Source organism: Polyodon spathula, chromosome 7, assembly GCF_017654505.1.
Source record: "Polyodon spathula isolate WHYD16114869_AA chromosome 7, ASM1765450v1, whole genome shotgun sequence".
Lineage (NCBI taxonomy): Eukaryota > Metazoa > Chordata > Actinopteri > Acipenseriformes > Polyodontidae > Polyodon > Polyodon spathula.
Window position 1 is genome coordinate 12,098,430 of NC_054540.1, and position 22,500 is coordinate 12,120,929.

At 36.7% G+C, this 22,500-nt stretch overlaps 1 protein-coding gene across 5 annotated transcripts in view; it reads left to right on the forward strand.

Moving 5' to 3' along the window:
• LOC121318165 (myotubularin-related protein 5-like) overlaps positions 1-18,119 on the forward strand; it is a 64,799-nt gene extending 46,680 nt beyond the window's left edge. For 2 of the 5 annotated variants that reach the window (XM_041254551.1, XM_041254554.1), the window contains 18 exons: positions 1,469-1,605; positions 2,384-2,591; positions 2,987-3,183; positions 3,451-3,588; positions 4,447-4,542; positions 5,141-5,221; positions 5,622-5,800; positions 6,540-6,716; positions 6,988-7,089; positions 7,924-8,109; positions 9,382-9,508; positions 9,890-10,020; positions 10,323-10,556; positions 11,434-11,541; positions 12,662-12,879; positions 13,414-13,501; positions 13,729-13,860; positions 15,393-18,119. In XM_041254551.1, coding sequence (XP_041110485.1) covers positions 1,469-1,605; positions 2,384-2,591; positions 2,987-3,183; positions 3,451-3,588; positions 4,447-4,542; positions 5,141-5,221; positions 5,622-5,800; positions 6,540-6,716; positions 6,988-7,089; positions 7,924-8,109; positions 9,382-9,508; positions 9,890-10,020; positions 10,323-10,556; positions 11,434-11,541; positions 12,662-12,879; positions 13,414-13,501; positions 13,729-13,860; positions 15,393-15,491 — 2,638 coding nt within the window. In that variant the 3' untranslated portion in view covers positions 15,492-18,119. The remainder of the gene's footprint in view (positions 1-1,468; positions 1,606-2,383; positions 2,592-2,986; positions 3,184-3,450; positions 3,589-4,446; positions 4,543-5,140; positions 5,222-5,621; positions 5,801-6,539; positions 6,717-6,987; positions 7,090-7,923; positions 8,110-9,381; positions 9,509-9,889; positions 10,021-10,322; positions 10,557-11,433; positions 11,542-12,661; positions 12,880-13,413; positions 13,502-13,728; positions 13,861-15,392) is intronic. The other 3 variants (XM_041254552.1, XM_041254555.1, XM_041254556.1) reach the window with 3 other exon arrangements.
• Positions 18,120-22,500: the final 4,381 nt, after the last annotated feature.

Genomic DNA, 22,500 nt, shown 5'->3' on the forward strand with positions numbered 1-22,500 from the left:
TCTCTTGACCAAACTGCACTAAGGTGATACTTTTCTCAAGTTGGAAGTTGGTTGTGTTTAACATGGTGTTGCCTTGCATAATACTCGCCTTGTACTATATTAAAAACATCTAACTGTTGACATCCAGTGATGGTCAGAATCAACTGTATTATTAAATTCCAATAAAATGGTGGCTATGGTTTAGGGTGCTTCTTAATGTGCAATGTATAGGGGTCTACTTATCGTGGTAAATTTCTTGCGGGTAGGTTATGGAATATAATTAGGATTTCGCGGACATTTCATGGGAAAACAGAGTGCTGTAATTTGTTAAAGGCAAGCATGCAACATCCCTTAGCAGTTGCTGCTGACATTCTTTGTCTCGTGGGAACTTCCCTATACATTGAGATTGAATTGAATTGGTTGGAAGTGTAAGGCAAAGCTTTGCCAAGTTATACAGATGTGGAAATCGATTAGAAACAGTCCCAAAACTCAGTTACCCAAAGGCATCTGGCATACTTTAATAAAAGCAATATATGCAGCACGTTGGTTGTCATGTTATTTGTCCCATCCAATAATTTGTTTTATTAGTACGGAGTCAAAAAAAAAGAAAACGTGCCTATTCGGGTCTAAAATTGTAACTGCGTTTAAAAAGTAAGCAGCGGGTTGTTTGAAGTGAGGTGGCTGTGCTAGATCTTACCTGTAATACTGATTTAACTTGGCTACAACCGACAGGAATACTTTTTGTCTTCGCTGACTTTCCAGTTTGTTTTCTGAAAGCTGTTTATTTTAGGTTCTGTTCAGCAGCCTCTGTAGCCTTTCGTTTGAGTGATTCTGAAGCTAAATAGCAATTGACCATATTTTCACCAATAACACATTACAAGATGTGCAAAACAATTACCTCCATCTGCTTGTACAGTTTATTTGTAAAATATCTTTACACGATCATCAGCTGAAATATAATTTGCTTTTTTTGCTTTGTCATCCATTTCTGGTATTTTACCTCCAATGCTGAAAACTAGATTTTAGGAACCTAAATCAAAACAGTGCAGCACTGACTTTGTTCCACCTTGTACTGTACAGCACAGGTCACAGAAAAGCAGTACACTGATAGGCTGATTAAAACATTGTTGTCATTTGAACAGTAAACAAGAATGTTAACCGCTTTGGAGTACTTTTTTGTAAATGTTTGTCTGAGGATGTTTTTATTATTTATTTTTTGCTTAAGTGCAATGCACAAATGCCTATCTATAGAAGGAAGATATGTAGTTTACATTGCTTGCAGTAGGTCATTTAAACAAGGTTTCTTTTTTTTTTTTTATTCTCCGGTATGCATTGGCCCCTAAAAGAGGTGAATTTCACGAAATCGCGATTTAGGTAGACCCTTAGCAATGTAGTTAGTGTATATAAATACTTTAATGGAATTATACAAATTTTATTTTTAGATTTTATTTCTTGAATCCTTTTTTCTGCTGTTTTTCTTTTACTTCAGAACCCTTTCTAAGAACCTTGTGAAAAATGCTAAGAGAACAATGAGCCGTCAGCATGTGACACGAAAGAAGTACACGCCCCCAACGTGGGAAAACAGAAGCAGCCTTCAGTCTCAGGTTGATGAGGATGACATTTCAGGTAGAAGGAACCTCGTTGAATTAAACCAGACAGTATTTTTTGTGTCTAGGGAAGGACTGTTAGGTCAAAGATTGGTCTTCAGTCCTAAGAAGGTGTGTATTTCGTGAGTTTGATTCTAGCCTTTTTTCTTTTTTTTTTTTTTTTTTTTTATAAATTTAGCCGGTGCCATTTTTTTACCCTGGTTTTCTCCCCAGTTTATTATGCCCAAATATTATCTGTATCCTCGGCTCAATGCTTGCAACCCCCCACCAACTTGGGGAAACGGCAGCTGGAGCATACGTCCTCCCAAACCTGCTCCTGCTATTCCGTCATTTTTCACACTACGGATCCACAGCCATGCTACCAGACCTATAGTGCAGATCTGGTGGCTCCACTATTGCGCGCCGCCCCCTAGGAACTCCCGGTCATGTTCGGCTGTGACACAGCCTGGATTTGAACTTGCGATCTCCAAGCTACAGGTCACTTTACAGGGCACTCCTTACAGGACACTCTAGCCTTTTCACGGTATAACTTTTGGCATCCCAGATGTGTAGGTGCATTTATCAGCACAATTCAAACCAAAACCATAGGTAATTCATTTTGTTTTTGTTATTTTTTGTCATATCTTTTGTGTAAAATTGATTTTTCTTAATATTAATATTTTCAGAGTAAAACTGAAAATAAAAACACAGAGTACATTTAAAGCTCTAAGTTATTTAATATTACACGATACAGATATTTTATAGTGGTACCAGATTCATACCTCAGCATTTACCTGACTTGCATGTTTTTGTTTCAGTTTCAGAAGAAGTGGACCAGAGCTCCTTGACCCTGTCTTCCACCATAAAATCCTCTGATAGGCAAACAATGAGCAACGTGGTGGAGCGGGCATGTTGCAGGGACTATCAGCGGCTTGGCCTGGGGACCCTGAGCAACAGCCTGACAAGATCAAAACATGAACCTTTCAGGATATCCACTGTAAACCGCATGTATGCGGTTTGTCGGAGGTAAGATAAGTATTCTTTTATTATTTATTTATATTACTGTGCAAGCAAAGACCAGTTTTCCCAGCATTAGTTTCTTTTCAAAAAATGTAACCATTACTGATTTCTTGATAGAATAAACAAAAAAGGGAAAGATGATGAAGCACGATTTAAGTTCTTAAAAAAAAAAAAAAAAAAAAAAAAAAAAAAATGTAGGTTGTCCAAGAAAGTGAATAATAGTAAAATTGTAAGAATTAATTTTTTTCTAAGGAAAGAAATAACTTGTTTTGCAGTGCTGAGGAAGGAAAAGGGGTTTTACTCATGAACACCTTTTTTTAATAGACAGAAAAAGGGGGAACTATATTGGCATATTATTAGCATATTACATTTGCTAATAAGTGTATATTTTTTCTGTGCAGCTATCCAGGTCTGCTGATTGTGCCCCAGAGCATCCCAGACCTCACTATTCAGCGGATATCACGCTGCTATCGGCAGAACCGCTTCCCTGTGGTTTGTTGGAGGAACTCCCGGACCAAGGCTGTTCTGCTCAGGTCGGCCGGGCTGCATAGCAAGGGAGTAGTGGGATTCTTCAAGTCCCCTAATGCACCAACAGCAGGTTAGCAGCCGTTTCAAGCCAGTCTGTACTTCTGGATTCAGTTTTGCTGAATTTTGTATAACAAAGTATGTATTTTGCTACAAATTATAACTGCTACATGTCTTGTGACAAGAGTATTGGAGGTTGCTTGTCTGTAAACCTTTTTATAGCTGTCTACTAATGCTTGGCAAGGAAGAACTGCTGAATAAATTACTACTGTGCTTTTTTGTCACTCCACAACAGAGTTTGTACCAGTATTCAAATTAATTGGACATCCTCTCTTTCTAGGACCCTCTCAGGCAGACTCCACCAGTCTGGAGCAGGAGAAGTACCTGCAAGCCATCATCAATTCCATGCCTTCCTACTCGGATGCAAGCGGGAGGAACACACTGAGTGGCTTCACCTCTGCACACATGAGCAGCTCAGGTAGGCATTATTGTTAAGGGTACGATTTTGTCGCGGCACTTCTAGATGTTTTTAGATGTTTCTTAACAACTTTAACGTTACACTGCCGCTAATTCAAAAGTCTTTTTGTTTTCACCTTGAGTCAAAACACATGGTGACCACCGTGATATAATTCTACACATTATCATTATTACACGAAGCACCAGTGTTTTAAACACAGTATTCAGTTGGTTGTAAAAAGTGAAAAGTTTTCCATGTTGGTGTCAACAATTAAGGACATTCAGAGAGCATCACTGTTATGATAATAGTATAATAAGATAGTGTTTTTATGACCATAAAATGGCTGCATATTTCTCACTTTGTGGCTTTTATGATTGCAGTGTGTTTGTTTAGACTGTTCTATGTTCTGAAATTTAGTGTAAAAAAACAAACAAACAAACAAACAAACATTGGTGTGATAGGGCCTGTGGAGCAGTTGAGGAATGCCATCACATGGCCTGTAAGTAATTTATTCTTGTATCAAGAATTTTAATCCTGAATTCAGTTGGGATAAATCTGATTGATTTGCCATGATTCATTAGAAGAAGAAAAAAAAAGTTTAGGTTAATTTAACTAAATGGCTGCCAAGCAATTGATGGGCTGTATTGCATGTTGTAATCCTATGTAATTCACATGTACTACACTGCACGCTACATCTACAAAAGAAATAATATTTAGATTGAAATTGTATTTATTATGTTAATAAAATAAGTTAACTATATTGGAAAATCCTATTCTACAATCCACTGATACCAGTGAAGTAATAGTAAAAAAAATACAAAAATCATATTGCTTCTACTAGAATGATTAGAAAGTCTTACATATGTACTTGAATTTCAGATTCTTCAGATAAGCAGAGACAACCAAAGATTGGAGCCCTTATGAAACAGGTGATGGGCAGCAAAGAAGAGCTTCCAGGTACCTTTAGCAAGGGAGGTGAGAACCTCAAATACACACAATAATGATGAGCATACAGGTTTAAGACTGGTCATTGATTCATAAACTATATAATCACAATGGCAATACTTCCAAACTCGCACAACTTGAACTGTCAGTTCAAGCTACATTTCAGAATCTAGTATTAGCAGACATTTAATCTAGCATCCAAATGACGCGTGTTTTTACAGACTGTTTATTTGGATGTAAACCATACAAATTAAACATTTACAATTTGTACAATCTGAGACTGTCTCACAGATATAGCTTCTGGTAACTATGCAAAGTTGCCCTTTACCTTTTTATTTGAACAATATATTTTTAATCGAAGTGCCTCTGCAAATGGGCTAAGTCATGCCAATGTTTCTGGTGCTGTTTTTTGTTGCATACCATTATTCATTGACAGATGCTGTTTTCAGTTCTGAAGTGGCAAAATACCTCTTCATGCTTTTCCTGGCAAAGCATGGTTTTCACTTGAGAGTGTTTTAAAGTTGCTAATTTTAAATATAATATTTGTACAGTATTATATATTAAGCTGCAGCAATTTTATGTTGCTTTACTAGCCCTTGGTAATGAGGGTATTTTCTGTCCTATTTAGACTCTGTGCTAGGTCACAGAGCTAGGGCCATCTCTCTATCACAACATAGAACATCGGTGAAGGCAAGAAACCTTCCGAGAGGTATAGTAGATCAAACCACTGGCTTTAGCGTATGTCTAATCAATCAGTATGCTAACAGTGGTGATAATAACCTGCCTTAACCATTGCTGTGTTTCATGTGAATCATTCTTTGTCACTTACTGAACTAATTTTATGTTTTGATTTTGCTTCCTCTTTACAGTGCAAGTTGTTTGATTTAATGAAAACAACATTTAACCATTTTGAATGTCCAGTAACTGCTGTATCTTTGAAGACTCCATGTCACTAAAAACGTTTGTTTGGTAAAATGTCTGCAGTGGAAGTGTTTGTGTCTGAAGGTTGAAGAAGCTGCTACTTCCCTTCTCGTACAGGAGCCTCTGTGTTTCAATTGCTTCTTTAAGCCTTTGTTATCCCTGTTGATTTTCTTCCATGTTTATTTTAGGGAAATGGGGCAGTATTCGTGGCGGTGGGCGGATGAGCAGCTATAGCCCAGACATTGGAACCAGGCTAGCAGGAAAAGATACATCATCCCCACAAACCAATGGAGGGCCGTCTGAGGCACACTTCGTCCAACAGCAGAGGGCTTACCTATACATCATAGGAGACAAGTCACAGCTAAAGGTGATATACCTACCCAACAACAAGCCCTAGTGATAATAAATATAATTTAAAAAAACGTATCTTTTGCCCAGGCAATGTTGCAGTTTAGCCTGTTACTAGATTTTAAATGCATTTAATGGTATTATAAGTAAAACCCAGGTTCTCTGGATTTGTGGCTCTTTGGTGAAGTTTACACGTAGAGTAAGCTTTTCTCATGCCATTGCCATGAAATTTACCCACTCATGAGAAAACAACAATTTAGTAAGTAACTAAAATAACTCTTTTTTTACATGCAATTTCCCATGATATCCAGTCAGTTCTATAGGATGAATAATTAAGTTATCATGAACATCCTGACTTATTATAAAAGTATTTGATACTTTATCGTGAGAGTATGGAATAAGTAAAGCAAGGATATTGTAGTGTAATGCCAGTACTTCCTTACTGTAACAGAGTAATTTAATAAACTCCAAGGATGAACTCAGCATTTTTAAAAGTAGAAGAGTAGAAATAAAAAGGATACTAAACAAGGATTTATATCTAGGTTGCACTTTACTGTATACAGTAACAGTGTTCAGTAGACTAGGCTGAATTATAGAATGTGTCTTAATTGCAGGGCAATACAGTTGTCTACAGTTCAGTAAAATGTATTTAGCCTAGATACAAAATATATAACAATTAAAAATGTTCCTCTGAAGATGTATTCAGAATGATAGGAGTTTGTTGAATTCTACTATTGAGTTATTTTTGTTTTTCACAGGGTACAAAACAGGACCCTCTTCAGCAGTGGGAAGTGGTACCTATTGAAGTTTTTGATGTGCGGCACGTGAAAACTAGCTTCAAAAAGCTAATGAAGGCTTGTATTCCTAGCTCCACATCCACTGATCCCAACATGACCTATTACCGGTGCCTTGAGGAGTCTGATTGGCTGTGTCTAGTAAGTACGGTTTAGTCTCATTAGACAATGCTTAGACACAGTGTTTACTTTTACTATTGCTGCTGAGCAGAGAATACAAATATGAGCATATGAGTTAACAACATTATCTGAATTTATGTGCTTTTTTCTTTTTTTTTTTTTTTGATTGTCAAAGTATACTCTTGAGCATGCAGAAGTAGTTAAACCCAATTATGTGCTTAATGTAGGGACACTTCTTTCTTTCAATGTATTTTTCTGATGGACGTTTTGTTTTGCTGCTTTGTCTCGGTAGATCCACAAGGTTCTCCAGGTTTCAGTGCTGGTGGTGGGGCTGTTGGACTCTGGCTCTTCAGTTATGGTCAGCCTGGAAGATGGATGGGACATCAGCACGCAGGTAACTAAAGACTATACCTGGCTGAATAAGTTGACAGCACTACTCTAAGATAGTTTGCATCTGCATAGCATTGGTTTATAAGGTATGCAGAAAAACAACTTGGAATCTGAATGAAGTGCTCTTGTCATGTTAATAGATTACTAATGTTTGTAATACAGTTAATACTGCAGCTCTGTGTTTATAAGGCATAATGAGTTACACAGTTGAGCTTGTTTTTCCCCCCACTCACTTCTGCAGATACGATTATATTACCTTTATAGAAATGTCCCATAGTAAAAGCATACCAAACTGTAATAAAGCACAGCGAAAGCATGGTAAACGATAGATAAGCACTGTAAAGTAGAGGGGTATGGTAAAGCATATTTAAAAAAAAAAAAAAAAGAACATGGGAAAACATGATAAACTATTATAAATGCATTGTATACCATGGAAAAAGCTACAAAACTGCAAATTTACCATGGTAAACAAAGCAGTCCTTGTCTGCGTCTTATTTGCAGAAGGCCTGTAAAAAGTCTGAACACTCGCTCTCATGAGAGACTGAAAAGTAATCATCGCGCCAAAGGATTATGACTGTTCCAACAGTACCATTGTATTCAACTTAATAAAGATTACAGAAAAGTTGAACTACAATTGTAAATTTCCTACTGTACATATTGACTTACATCATAACCTATCTTTTGTTTTAAACCTTCGGTAGATACATATCATGACCTGTTAAATCTGTACTCTTGAAACTAAAAGTTATTTTAAACCTACAGTAGCAGTGCTAAGAAACATACAAGTAAATGTTAACCACATAACTTGATGAACCTGCACAGTAATATTTTCCTTCAGGTGGTCTCCCTTGTTCAGCTGCTGTCAGACCCGTACTACAGAACAATGGATGGTTTCCGGTTGCTAGTGGAGAAGGAGTGGCTGTCTTTTGGTCACCGTTTCAGCCATCGTGGTGCACAGACTTTGGCCAGCCAAAGCAGCGGCTTCACGCCTGTATTTCTGCAATTCCTGGATTGTGTTCATCAGGTTAGAGCTTGGTTTCCATTCCATAACCTGGACATGTAGTGTATTTCATATGAAGGCTTTAAATCAAACCTTTCCTAGGAAATGTGGGTTATTCTGTGGTCATGTCTCCAACTCGGGCCTGCTTTTCAGAAACCCTTTTTCTACTGTATTTTATTTGGAGAATGGTGGCATTGTGCTTTTCCTTTTGTCTCACTACTCCCAGCAAACCAGGATAAGGTAGAGAAGAGACTACCATGAGTGCTAATGCCCTACATGCAGAGTTAATTTACACTGACGTTATAGACATCTTGTGAGCAGATACAGGAACATGAGTCATTCTTCATATCCTTTTATTTTTGTCATATATGCTGCTGGTAACCTTGTGTCTGGCTGTCACACATGGTGAACACGATAACTGTCTTGTTTTAGTACCAGTCTTCACCAAACGTTTATTATACATTCCTAGCTTATATACCTTTCAGGTTGTATTTGGCTATGATCTGGTTAAAATATGTTTAATTTATACGTTCATGTTCCTTACTTAAGCACTCCATTGAGAGTTGAGGAAATCTGGGAATTGTAAAACCAATTATAAAAATTCTAAAACCACACAAAAATAAGCTTCACATCGCTCCCATCCTTTTAGAACTACTTTGTCTCATAATTAGTTGTATGAAAGCATACGTTTGTATCTGCACACATTCTCATGCAGAATTAGGAATCATTATACTAACACAGATATAAAACAGTGTGTTTGAAATAGTAGAAGCAACTGTTTGTAAAGATTGGGAATCGGAAGCAGCTACGCTAAACCTGTCGTTTATTTATTTATTTTTTTTGTCCGATAGTCATAAGGCCACGTTAGGTAAATGTGTTCTAGGATTTTTGAGTACCAGTTATAATTTGATCAAGTTCTTTTAGCCAGACATGCTCAACTCAAATGTGCGCATATGTAACTTATACAGTTATACTTATGTCTAAAGATAAACAACCCATAGCACGCTTTAATTGGCAACTATTTAACACAAATTTATTGCTGATTTAATGATATTTGGACAACTTTGTTGACTTGTCCTTCAACTGGATTCTTGTTCACTTCTCATTGGTGTGGCTCCATAAAATCAACAGTAAAACAAATGTAGTCATCCTTAGTGTTCTGTTGTGTACTTGTATGGATCAGAACAGTGTCTTGGTATTTAGCTGTCATAACGCAATACCAGGCTCTTGGGTTGATGTAAATGCAATTATAAAGTTGCTGTTGTGAAACTGCTCTAATATGTCCATTTTATTTAGATCCACCTTCAATTCCCCATGGAGTTTGAGTTCAGTCAGTACTACCTGAAGTTCCTGGCCTACCACTATGTTTCCAACCGTTTCAGGACCTTCCTGCTAGATTCGGATTATGAGAGGATTGAACTTGGTAAGAGCCTTGTGCCACATTATTTGCCAGCAGTACCTAGCTCTGGCACAGTAGCTTCATTTTAGTTTTATGTTATTGTTTTTGTTTTGTGTGTGCTTTTTTTAAATTCTTTTGCAATAATTCCCATCCTGGAATTTAAATGTGGAGTGTGCTTGCTTTAGATCATATTCTAGTAAACTGAACTTGTTGTCAGAGATCCAGGTGACCTAGAAAAAGTAGACTAGAAATTATTTTCATTAATTAGAGTGAAAACCTTCTGCTCTTCTAAACTGATCCCATTATACAAGCCCTTGCATTCAAAGAAATACTAAGTCAACATTAAGATGAATTTGTCCATTAGAAAAAAAAAACAAGAAAAAGAACATTTTGAATCATCACCAGGTGTGATGTATGAAGAGAAAGGTGAAAGAAAAAGCCAGCAGGTGTACAAGTCTGTTTGGGATTACATCGACCGGCTGAATAAGAAAACCCCCATCTTCTTTAACTACATGTTTGCTCCAGAGGATGGAGAGGTGAGTGTTCTCATAAGAATACACCGGTTAGAGAGATGGGTGCAGGGCAGTGCCCACATTGAAGAGTCTAGAGAACTATCTGTACACTTAGTTTTTGAGAATATCCAAATCTGAGAGTATGGGGAGGTCATGGCGATTTTACTTTTTTTACAAAACCTTTTTAAGAACAGTTTTTGTATTTATATTTTAAAAAGTGTTCCTAATTTAGCTGCTTTCAATTTATTAACATAATGGCTAGACTTGGAGGAAAAGAGATCCCACATTAGACTGGATAAATGCAGGTTTGACTTTATTTTCCACAGGTGTTGAAGCCATACAGTTTCATCTCAAACCTGAAAGTGTGGGATTTCTATACAAATGAGACCCTGTCAGAAGGCCCCTCATATGACTGGGAGTTGGTGCACGGAAGACAGGAGCAAATGGATGAGAGCGACCGCCAGGACACATCTGCCCCCAAATCCCAGCGCAGAATCATCTGGCCCTGTTACGACAACAGGAGCAAAGTGGAGCCGGACGCCATCACTAAACTCTTCCATGTATGTAGCATTTTCCTTTTCTTCTCAAATTTTAGCCCTGACAGCGATGTTGCGACCTAAGCACTGAAGATTATGGTAAAATAAAATAATAAGGATTGAACTAGATCTAAAAAACTTTTAAATTATTTAGCTTGTCTTTGAAACCATCATTTTTGTTGCTTAACATGTTTTAATATGCATATTTGAAATCCTTTAGGTCCACATGCAATATTCAATTGTTTACTTACTTTTTTGCACAGTTTTGTTTTGCAAATAAGAGACTACATGCATTTGACACAATTTAATGAGGTTAACTTGTGTTAGCTTTGTCTCATTCATATAGCTAAGCATTACTTATCATATAACAAACAAGCACTTCCTCGTTTTATAACGGCAAGACAAACTCATATAAATGCGTAACCTGTATCTTCTGTTGTTAAAACAGTTCCCGTAACAGAAGGGATAATGATTATATTTGAACATTTCAAAATATGTTGTGTTAAAAACACACAAAAAAAACTGCTTGTACTCGCATGCTAGCAGAGTGCATAAAGTGTGCAAACATTTTAGATGATTGAATGCAGATAGAGATTGCTAGAATACAACTTCCGTCATCAGAAATTCTGTTGCAAAGCATCTCTCCTACTAGGAAGTGACTCCCTGTTCCTCTGAAAAACCTTCCAGCATTTCAACTTGCCACTACTGCTATCTATATTATCCTTTCTGCTGCTGTTGCTACGGTGATTTGTGTAGGTGACTGCTGCCTGTCTAATTGTGGTGTGATTGGGTGTGACTAATCTGAACATAAGTAATACATGCATGTAAAAAAACAAGTCAGTGTTGATAACCAGTTCACTGTCTACTGTTCAGTAACATTCTAGGGGTTTCTCTTTAATAGGAGATGCAGTCTCTGGAGATGGAACTGGGACAGGTTTCTGAGAAGTGGAAGGATACGTGGGATAAGATCAAAGCCACGCAAAGAACAGAGTCAAAACTGGAAAGCAGGGTAAGTGAGCACACTGCAGCCTAGAACCCCATTTATCATAATGACTTCATTTTTTTTATGGGATTGGCACCTGTTATGTGGTGGTCACATTCCTTACAGGAGATAGGTATGTTACAAAATAACTTTTATAAGATATAAGTACGATGACAGTAAGGAAGGTACAGTACAGTATCCACAGGTCCTTTGCTGTCTTTAACTTGAATGGCCACAAGATGGTAGCAAACCAGCAGTAACACAGTTTCCACTCTATTTGACATTAACAACAATGCATGTGTCACAGATCTTTCTGAGCAGGAATATTTGCTGGAACTTTGTCAGGCCCAACTTTGTATTCATGCATCGACCGAGCTTCTTCTCCATTGAAAAATACATCTTGGCACATTGTTGATCTACTTCAGTGACAAAAACAACCTCCGTGTTTTAAGGCAAAAGCACCAAGATGCATCATTTTTGCATATTGAATCTGTTCCATATTCCTATTGCTGTTTTACATTACATTTAACAATGCAGTAGTCTGTTGCATATCCGACTACGGTGGGCCAGAGTAAGGGTGGATACACAGCTGTGACAATTACTGTATTCATGCAATTATTTTGAGATTTAGCTTTTGTTAGGGAGCTCCCCTGAATCCCTTGTTGTTGTTTTCCTCTGGAACAAATGCTGTCATCCATGTAAACAAACTGTTTAGCTCTGCGCCTGTCTGTGTAGCCATGGCAGTGCAATCGCCTGTGCCCAGTAGCCAATCAGGACCTCCCGATCAGCTCAGCACTGGGCGAGCCTTCCTGCTGAATTGGTTGCCTAGCAACATGTCTTCTGTTAAGAGTCCCAGCTGCTTTTACAAAGGCACACATCCCGCAAGATCCTCCCTGTCACTGCTGTATACACTTACATTAGTGTCGGTAATTTACACAGTAGCAAAATGCGTAGGTTACAATTTTGTTAAATTTTTTTCAGTTATAAGCACAACTCTCTTTCCTGTAGTCTTTTGCATTGCTGAAGAGCTTGATCATGGCGGATAAACGGTTAGGGTGAATACATGATGGATTACTGGATATATTTGGCGCTTCTGCAGCAGTTGGTAAAGAACTTGGATAATGTCCTCATACCTTTTTGCTTTTAGCACTCGCTGTCCAGCTCTCTGCTAATGTCTTCAAACCTGAGCCACCACCGGCAGTCACAGGGCATGTATGTGAAGGAGACCAGGGTTGGCTCCTCCCTCAACCTGTCTATGGACAGCGAGAGCAGTGTCACTGCCACACCTTCCAGCGGCATGGGGCGTGGCCGGCAGAGCACCAGCACCCTTTACAGCCAGTTCCAGACCTCTGAGAGCGAGCACAGGTACAGAATGTGAAAAGCAGAGGAGCCCCTATCGGTGGGTGGCAAGGGTTATGAGTAGGGGTGCACTGATTATTTGGTTCATTTGTTAGGGTGGGCACTGAGTTTTTGGATAAAAGTATCCAAGTGTGTAATCTTAATTTTGATAATCAAGCGTAATTTTTAAAAAAATTTTATGCTGCAATATTTTTAAATGTACTGTATGACCCACGGTGCATCTGTTACTGAACGATTGAACATAATAAACACCTACAGTAGCGACCAACATTTAATTGAGTTGTTGTTAACTTACAAACATCCAATGAAAAAAGTTCAGTCTCGTATTTTGTAATGTAATTCTTTTAAAAATGTAGTGGTACAAATCTGTTTCAGCTGATGTCAGAATCAGTAATCACAATAAAGCAATAATAAAATAAAAACCATATTCAAAGTCTTGGACTGTTGAACAGAACATGTGATTCAGACTGGCATTATTATTAAAAACAACTTCCTTTTTCTTTACCTTTGACATGTTCACAATATGCTCTTTTCTTCTAGGTCGTTTGAGGGAATACTTTACAAGAAGGGTGCTTTATTAAAGCCGTGGAAACCCCGCTGGTTTGTGCTGGACAAAACTAAGCATCAGGTAAAATTAATAAACAGCTGTCTGTTTTTAATTCAAAACAAAAGTATTTGCTCCCTCTTAATACAAGCAAACACACTGCTCTTCCGATATATTTATAATAGCAATATCTGATCAGGATTAAAACCCATTGCCTCCTCATCCAGAAATATCTGTGCCAGCAACTGCTCTCGGTGCTTCCATAATTATCCAGCAGTTTTCATGTAACATTGGACTCTTCTCTCTTCTAGCTGAGGTACTACGATGCCAGGCAGGATAAAGACTGCAAGGGAGTGATTGATCTTGCTGAAGTGGAGTCTGTTATCCAAGGGATACCCACCATGGGAGCCCCGAAAAATATTGATGAAAAAGCCTTCTTTGATGTGAGTATACTAACTCTATGGTGTTTCAACTAGGTATATTTAATTTTTATTTGCATTTCCCAGGGAACGCAATAATTTGTGTATATTTGTAATTATGAAAAAATGCTGTAATTTGTCTTAATCTGTTTCTTCACCAATATCCCTGCTAAATGTGTTGCATAATCTAGAACCTTTTTGAACTTGGTTTGTTGTACAAGTGAGTATCAGTATTTTTATTTATTTATTTAATCTAGAGCGAGAGAGAGCACTGAGAGCTTGGATACATAAGCAGGGATGAAAACTGTCCGCAGAACAATGGAAATCTGCTCTTAATATTTTCCAAGGGCATCCTTGCTATTCATATAGATCCTTGGAGAGGTTTCTTCATTTTCTTGTAAATGGCAGGCTAAAATAACCATGCATGCAAAATTGTTCAAGACTCAAGTTCAAACCACAACTTAAGCCTACTTGTGTTTAATTTGTATACTAAGGTTTTTTTTTTTTTCTTCATTGTATCTTAACGTATATGTGCCAACTGCAGTTCTAAATTAAAATAACCTGAACTGTTCAGTTTGAGAAGTGCGCTTCCATCTGGTATTGTATGGCATCAAGTTGATGGAAATAATGTATAGCAATACTGTCTGTGTAAGAAGCATCGTATAATATGCATTCATTTGTTGTTTGCTAGTTTGATACTACATTCCCCAGAGAGCCCACTTTTGATTTGTTTTTAGTCTTTGCACAGACATGGTGGTGTTCTCCAGTTGATCTGGATTATGAAGAACAGATAGCAAATATTGAACCTTTTTGGCATTTTTATATTCAGACATGTAGAGTTAGTGCTTTGTGCCACTCTGCAACTAAACTACAGAGGTGCTGACAGATTGTCCGACTGCAGACTGCACTTTATATTATCTATGTAATCAAACTCTTACTCTTCATAAATGACCAGATTTCCCTTGTTTCTCTTGCGCTGCATTTGTTTATCCTTTTTTAGTTTTTGTTTTTAGTTTGAAACAGAGGACTTTATTTCGGGGACTGAATTAACTAACACCGACATATCAATAACATTTTTAATTAGGTGGATATAATATGATAGTGTAATATGAAGGGATCAATAATAAAACATAAGTTACAGCAGCCTACTAGCTTGCGGCGCTTGTACTGACATCAGTACTATTGTTTTGTACGGAGCTCTTTTTTTCCCATGATCATTACTGCTGGTACTACAAGTTAACGTAATCCAAAACCTAACAGCCCACAGTTTTAAATTATTACTCCTTACAAAATAAGGGATAACTTACCAGTTTTCATTTTTTGGAAACTTTTGTTTAGCCATTGATAACAATTTAAAAAGCAGAGAAGTTAAGGATCAACTAAAGTAAATATCTTGAATAATAATGGATAATTCATATGTACTGGTTGCTTCAGATTACAGTTGTATTTGTCAAACCTTTGTTTTCCAGGGGCCCATGTGCCAAACTGAGATCCTTTGTTAAAATGATAGAAAAATGAATTTTTCCACCCTGTCTTATATCTTTTTCTCTTTGCAGCTGAAGACAACAAAAAGATTTTACAACTTTTGTGCACAAGACAGTCAGAATGCCCAGCTGTGGATGGACAGTATTCAGAGCTGCTTGTCTGATGCGTGACATCGTCAAAGAAAGCTAAATCAGCCTGGGTTATATGGAGGCATTTTCACCTAGCCTGGAGAAAATTGGTTCTGTAGTGCACTGGAGGGGAGTTGTGTAAACTAAAGACATGAGACCACTCCAGTTTCTAATTGCAGAGGTCCCACGAAAGCACAAGTGGAAGGATGATTGGGTGACCTTGTTCAGTATTGGTGACATTGTCAACCGATGATGTCATGTCAATGTGTTTTTGTCCTTTTTTTTTTCCCCTATGGCTACTGCAGTTGTCTTACTGTTTTCACAACAGCTGTGGTGAGTCACTGCTACCATAAACCACAGTTTTATTTTTTTTACAACCTTAGTTTACCACTGTTGGGGTTACTCTTGAATTCATGACCAATAACGTATACTTTGTTTCAGATAAAATGCAGCTCTGTCCAGGCTACAAGTACGGTCCCAAACTGGCATTCCTTAGTAGTTTCTCAATTGAATGTGTCAGAATTCAAAGCTTTTTTTCCAGCCTGACTTGTGCACTATAGACCTTTACTTGATGACCTGGTCAGCATGAGGTTTCCTGAAGCAGCCAGGTTATCATCTTGCGTAAAGAAAATATAAGATATATGTCTCTCCTATATAACACACACACACACACACACACACACACATTCATACATACTGTCTTCCAAAGCATCAAATGGAGTAGGCAGTGTTTTGGTTGGGGTTAACTTCCCCAAAGACATTGGTCAAGTCAAGCCTCAATTTGATTAAATTCAGACCTCTCAACAGACCAAGTTTTTATTTCTGTCTGTAAATTCATCATTTCTTGTTCAGTTGAGGCCCCATGTGATTCACCTGATCAATACTCCTGTTTATTACTGTATGTAAACCCACGCAGAGAGATTGCAAACATTTTTTCAAATTTGGTTGGACAAAAGGACTTGGAACTGAATTTGAATTCCCTGGCTTTAATGCACTAACAACTATATGCTGTGTTTTCAAATGTTACTTTTTGTTTTAATCTGGTCTATCAAGGCAGTGATTTTACAGCCATTTTGTGGTACTGAGAGGAATTAATAACCAGTGAGATTTCAGGTGGCCATAAAGAATTGTAAGCGAATCAGTTTGCTCTGTATTTAAATTTACAATATTGATACCATTTTTTCATCTGTATTGGCCATGTTTGTTATTTACATGGAAAACCCTGACAACCTAAAGTAAAAAAGTTCAAGAATGCCAGTTTGGGTTTGTGGATATGCGTTTACCCAGGGAACGAGGGAATGTCAAGTAGTAAAAAATGAATAATTACAACTGTTTACAGAGCAGCTACCAACAATATTTAAAGCTCTTCCTTTTTTGTTGATGTTACGAAACCACTATTAATGTTTAAAATGTAAGGGATGCATGAGGACAACGAGGGATATATTATGTTGTGATTTATTAACTTATGCAAAATGCAGTTACTAAATGAAGCAAAGCAAACGGGAAAGGGGAATCCCAGAATAGCTAGTGGATGCTAGAGTTTTCAGAACTCGGCTGCGAGAGGTTTTAACTTGCTTTTCCAGTTAATGAGCTTATGCTTGACATGTTGGAATTACTGCATGCAAGTACCACCACTGTCCCCTTTATTGCGTTCCCACGTGTCTTTTTGTAAGAACGGTTTTCAGTTAACCATCACAGTCTGACTTAAAACTATGTATCTGATCAAAGTGGGTTTTTTAAAGGGATCTTTTTTTTTTTTTATTAAAATGGATTGGCTGCTTCTCAATGTCAGGTTTTGTTCTTTTGTTGTCCCATTCCCAACATTGCCACTGTTAAATTGGCTGTAGCTACAAAGTGTTCCATTCACCATCTAGGTCTGAAGTGTCGTTTTGAAAGAAGCACACATTTATATTATCTCTGAAAGCCTTGGTCTCAGTTTTTTTGGGGGTTGTTTTCAATCATTTCACCTAGAGAATGAAATAGCCCCCACCTCTTTCCTGTCAATCTTTAACCAGCTGTTCCCTCTGTTGATGGGCATGCTTTGCGCTAAGAAACATGCTTTTACCACATTTACACTGTTGAGGTGAAGTGACCTAGGAAGTGAAACCCTACAAGAAAACTGAACTAACCTTGTGCAGTGCCAGTTACCATGTTTTAAAATAAAAATACTGCCTTGAGATGATGTGTTTCTTTCAAAACTACACAAGCTACAATCCTTTGCGTGCTTCCGAAGTAATGTCTATACATTTCAGCCATTGCAGTTGGAGGGGGGGAGTAGCCCTGTGTGGTATTTGTATGTTTAACAGCATGCTTGAGATTCCAGTGAGCAATGTGACAGGTTCCAGTCTTGCTGAAATAGAATTCAACTTGCGCTATCAAAAATATGGTAATGGTCAATTGAAACATCCCACTGTGAAAGAGAAGTGGAATTTACTGTACCTTTTGTTCCTAAATCCCCTTCTATTTTAATGCTTTTGAACAAACATGCATGCTCACGTTGATATCCTGTAACCACACAGTGAATCATTGTATACTTACAGTTTTACCCAACTGGCTTCCTGGTGCAACAGAATAGACAAAGCAGTAGAGTCACATACATCACCTAGTATTTTAGGATTGAGACATTTATATATATATATATATATATATATATATATATATATATATATATATATATATATATATATATATATATGAACATAATTTTAGATATTTTATTTAACATCATGGGGCGTGGGTGGGAGTAGTGTGGGTCATTGACTAGGAATTATTACTGAAATAAAAAAACAAAAAAAAGAACAAACATAGCTTCACTGTAGTGCCACAGAGATGTTCTGGACAGGCAGTTTCCATAGAGTATGCTTTCAGCCTTTTAACAGTATTGTTGGTCTCTCTCACAGCTGTGGCTTCGTTAATAAGCAGTGTTGTAGCTAGAGGCGAAGTGATTTCATTCTTGTAAAGCTTGTATTTAGTTTATGTTGTCTTGATGCAAAGCTTTTTAAATAGATATATCTGTAAAGTATAACGATATACCAAGGCATTCGTTACAGCTGTGTAGAAATATTGTCACATTTCCCAGTGTTCCTCCTAGAAAAGTTTGATTTATTCCTGCTTTATCAGACATGCAGGTTTATACAAATGGGTTGGTCATAAACTTTAAGCTGTCTGTTCTGGGTGGTAAACCAGATGGCATTTGTATTAGAAAAGATAGTACTATCATGTTTGTCGGTTTTGGCAGGTGACTTCGGTGATATGATCAACTGTTTTAGAATAATGAATGTTTATCACATGATTTATTAACACGTACTGTAAAACCTTTACAGCATGGTAGCAATTCCTGTATTATAATATTTATAATATGTCACTTCCAATTTGAAAATGGATAGAATACTGTCCTTGAAGCAGTATGGTTACATCTACCTTTGCTATTGCCCACAGGTCTACAGTTTGATAGTATTCTGCAGCTTTAAAGTCTTTGTTTTCCAGGTACTTGATTAATGTGATGTATTGTGCCCTTGTTGAGACGGAAGTCTTGTTTTTAACCCATTTTGGTGTTATTTAGTTAAGTTTAGTAACGTGTGTACATCTTGAGTAAACAGATGTTAATATAACTGAAACTAAAAAAGCAAATCATATTTTGTGCATATTTACTACGCCACTGTGTAACGATAATTGCAAAAAAATACAAAAGCAAAGCATTTTTTGAGTTTTCAAAAATCAGCTGTGTAGAGGTTAAAAGTTTGGTGATCAAGTTTATGTTCTTGGTACATTTACAAGTAGGATTTTGGCAGAGAGTGAGTAAACACATTTCTTTTGAGGGAATTACTGGAAAATGTGGCAAATAATCTGAGTGTCCTGTGAACACTTATAGAGCAACACACCTGTGAGGTCATAGAAGGGTAGTCTTAGTCTTGTCAAGCCTGCATTTAAATATAGCTGTTCATCTAATAACTATCACTGTATATATTATAAAATGTTAATGTAACGTATGGTAGTAATTTATTTTAACACGTGTAAGTTGCTCTTGAAATACCTTTTTTTTTTTTTTTTTTAAACATCCAATATGTGCCATTGTTTACTTCTGAATGACACTTCTACTTTCTTTGGGGAGTTTGCTGTCAAAAACCTGAAGAGAACCCTGCTTTTTTGAGCCCACTTATTTCTTGTAAAATGGTAATACAATTGTGGTAATTTCTTGTTGAATAATTTACCTGGTGTAACATTGCAGTTGCATTTTAAAAAAGCTGCTTAGCTCTGTATAGCTTATACAATACCATGAACACACATTTTTATCAATATAAATGTTATCAGCTATGCAAATTTCCTTTGTTGGGTGATGGTGGAATGTGCAATTCCAAACAGTTAAACTAAATAAATTGCAATTGGGTTACCCATTTAAAACACCAATATATATTATACCATATATATATATATATCTTGATATATATATATATATATATATATATATATATATATATAATTATATATTAACTATATCGCTCGATAACAACTATATCAAGCATGTTATTGAACATTAAAAACCAAACATTCTGGCCTTGAAACTTCATGGAATGGTGTGTACATCTCTTTGAAAATCTCTTTTGGAACTCTAAATTAAAACTGCGAACAAATTCATTTTTAAATCTGACAAAGTGTAAACCTCACTAAATTGAAGCCAAAAATAATTGTTGCTAATTTCATGTTCATAAGGTGAAATAATCTTAGTTTTGATTTTAAAACTAGAAATGTTCATATCTCAGATCTCTTATTTTCTATTCTAAGCACGGATATATCTAGCATGGGATACATTTTTGTTGTTCCACTCCAGTTAGGATAAACCATTTGCCCTAGTCAGGGCTAGAGATTTACTGGGATAGCCTCCTGTGGTGAATACATACCGTATACCATAAACAATCATTCAGTATCCTCTGTGTTCCTACTGTAGGCCAGTGGTGTGACCATGTATTTCTTCTTAATTATAAGATGCTGAAACAGTTTCAGTAGTGGTCTATCCTAAGGTAATCTTTCTGTAAATGTATTTAGTGCTGAATGAGTTCATTGATAACCAGGTGATTGATTGAAGAATTTCCACATTAATTTACTTGCTCTTGAACATTTTCAGACACTTTAGCTTGTCTGACATCGGCGGGAACCGGAACACAATTCACAAGCCTCAGTCACAGAGAAGTCCTACTCCATAACCTCAGTTTATTCATTTATTTGATTTTACTGCTTGAGAATAAAGAGGGGGCAGCAAATGTGTATCTCTTCTGCTAGATTTCACAGCCAGACTTTATTGGGGAAGGATAGTACTACCAATTTTATTTTAGATTTTTCTGTGGTCAAAATGCTAACATCAAGTTATGCAGGGTGTACTTAAATGATTTCTGAATTTTCAAAACCATAGCTTGGCTATTTTCCTGTTTGTGTGTTTTTTATAGTAGCAGGTGGATTTAAACATTTGATTTCCTACAATTGCATTTTGCTCCATACTTTTAACTTTCTACATTTTTTAAACGATTTCAATGTTTTATCTTTTTTTTTGTATATAGTAATAATTGACAGGTTTTTTTTTTTGTTTTTTTTTTGTTTTCTTCTTTGTATAAAACTTTTGCCTGGCAGACAGTTGGTGTTATGTTGAGTTTGTAAAATACCTAAGCAGGAATGTAGAGTATTAAAATCTTATTAAAGTTCTGTACATTGTGTCATACGTACAGAGTCCTTGTCTTGTGCCTAGAGCAACAGAAGAAACTAACTGAAATGTAATAAAATAAATATATAAAGAGATGCTGTTATTGGTTTCTTTCTTTGGTTTTGTTTCTGTTGTTTACAAATGCCTTGATTTGAAGTGTAATAGTCAGCACGTGGATATCTGTTGCCCAGATACATGTCGTTTGCGTTTTTAGCACCCTTGTATTAAGAATAAAATAAATCCCCATATATAATATAGAGTGTGTGTGTGTATATATGTGTAATGTGTGTGTGCACTTACCCGTCACACGTGATTTCTGACTGACACCAGTTTTCAAATCAGTCTGTCTTTATTACTGTACAGTTACACAGTGCTTCCTCCAAAAACAAAGCGACCAAGAAAAGCTACTGTAATGTAAAAGTTAATCATTAAACCGTGATTTTTTTTTTTTTAAATCTCATCTTTAGTTGCTTTTGTAAATTTTCATTTGCAAGTGAACTGTGACACTAGGGCCTTATCAAGCACTATGTTTTGCAATTTTGAGTACTGATTTAGGATTCTGTTTTAATTCAGGAAACTGTGTTTGTGTTTTTTTTTTTTTTTTTTTTTTTAATCTTTTGCTAAATAGCATTGCCTTTTACGTTTTACGCAGTTCTGTGCATGCATAACATTTAGATTTCATTTTACTGTTGGGTTGTTAATGGGGAATTTTACATAGTGCTACAATACATACTGGATTTAAAAGTATATGCTCTATTACAGTTCATGTGCTGTCTATTTTGGCAAGTGATATTTTCAGAATCATATCGTTTGGAATTTAAATACTACTTCTGTTGAAAATATAGTACTGTACCAACAAAACCAATACAGTACATCTAAATGGAAGCCTACATGTTTTAAAGCAGCGCCCTTTTCAGCTATGTATTTTCTGACATTGTATCTTTTTTTGTGTTCCCTGAAAAAAATGGACAAGTGTTTGTCTTTTACTGCTGTGTTATTCTTGTGAAAGAATCAATGAAAGACCCCTCTAGATGAAAAACAAAACTAACAGGAGGTCCGTCTTCAAATAATTAAACATTCAAGACAGATTGCTGTAAATATCTTGCCTTGACCCTGCAGAATCAAATCTTCCATGAATGATCTACCATTATCATGAGCCATCTCTTGTGATATGTCAAAAATAAGAAAAACAAAATGGCAACAGTGCCAAATAAATATGCATTACAATCAATGTCTCCCTCTACAGTTCCTCAAACAGTCATTTTTTCTTTCTGTACAAAATGTTTGTGTGTGTAGGGCAGGGGGTTGTTTGGGTGGTAGGGGGGCAAGGTTACAATGTGCTCACCTACACACGCATCA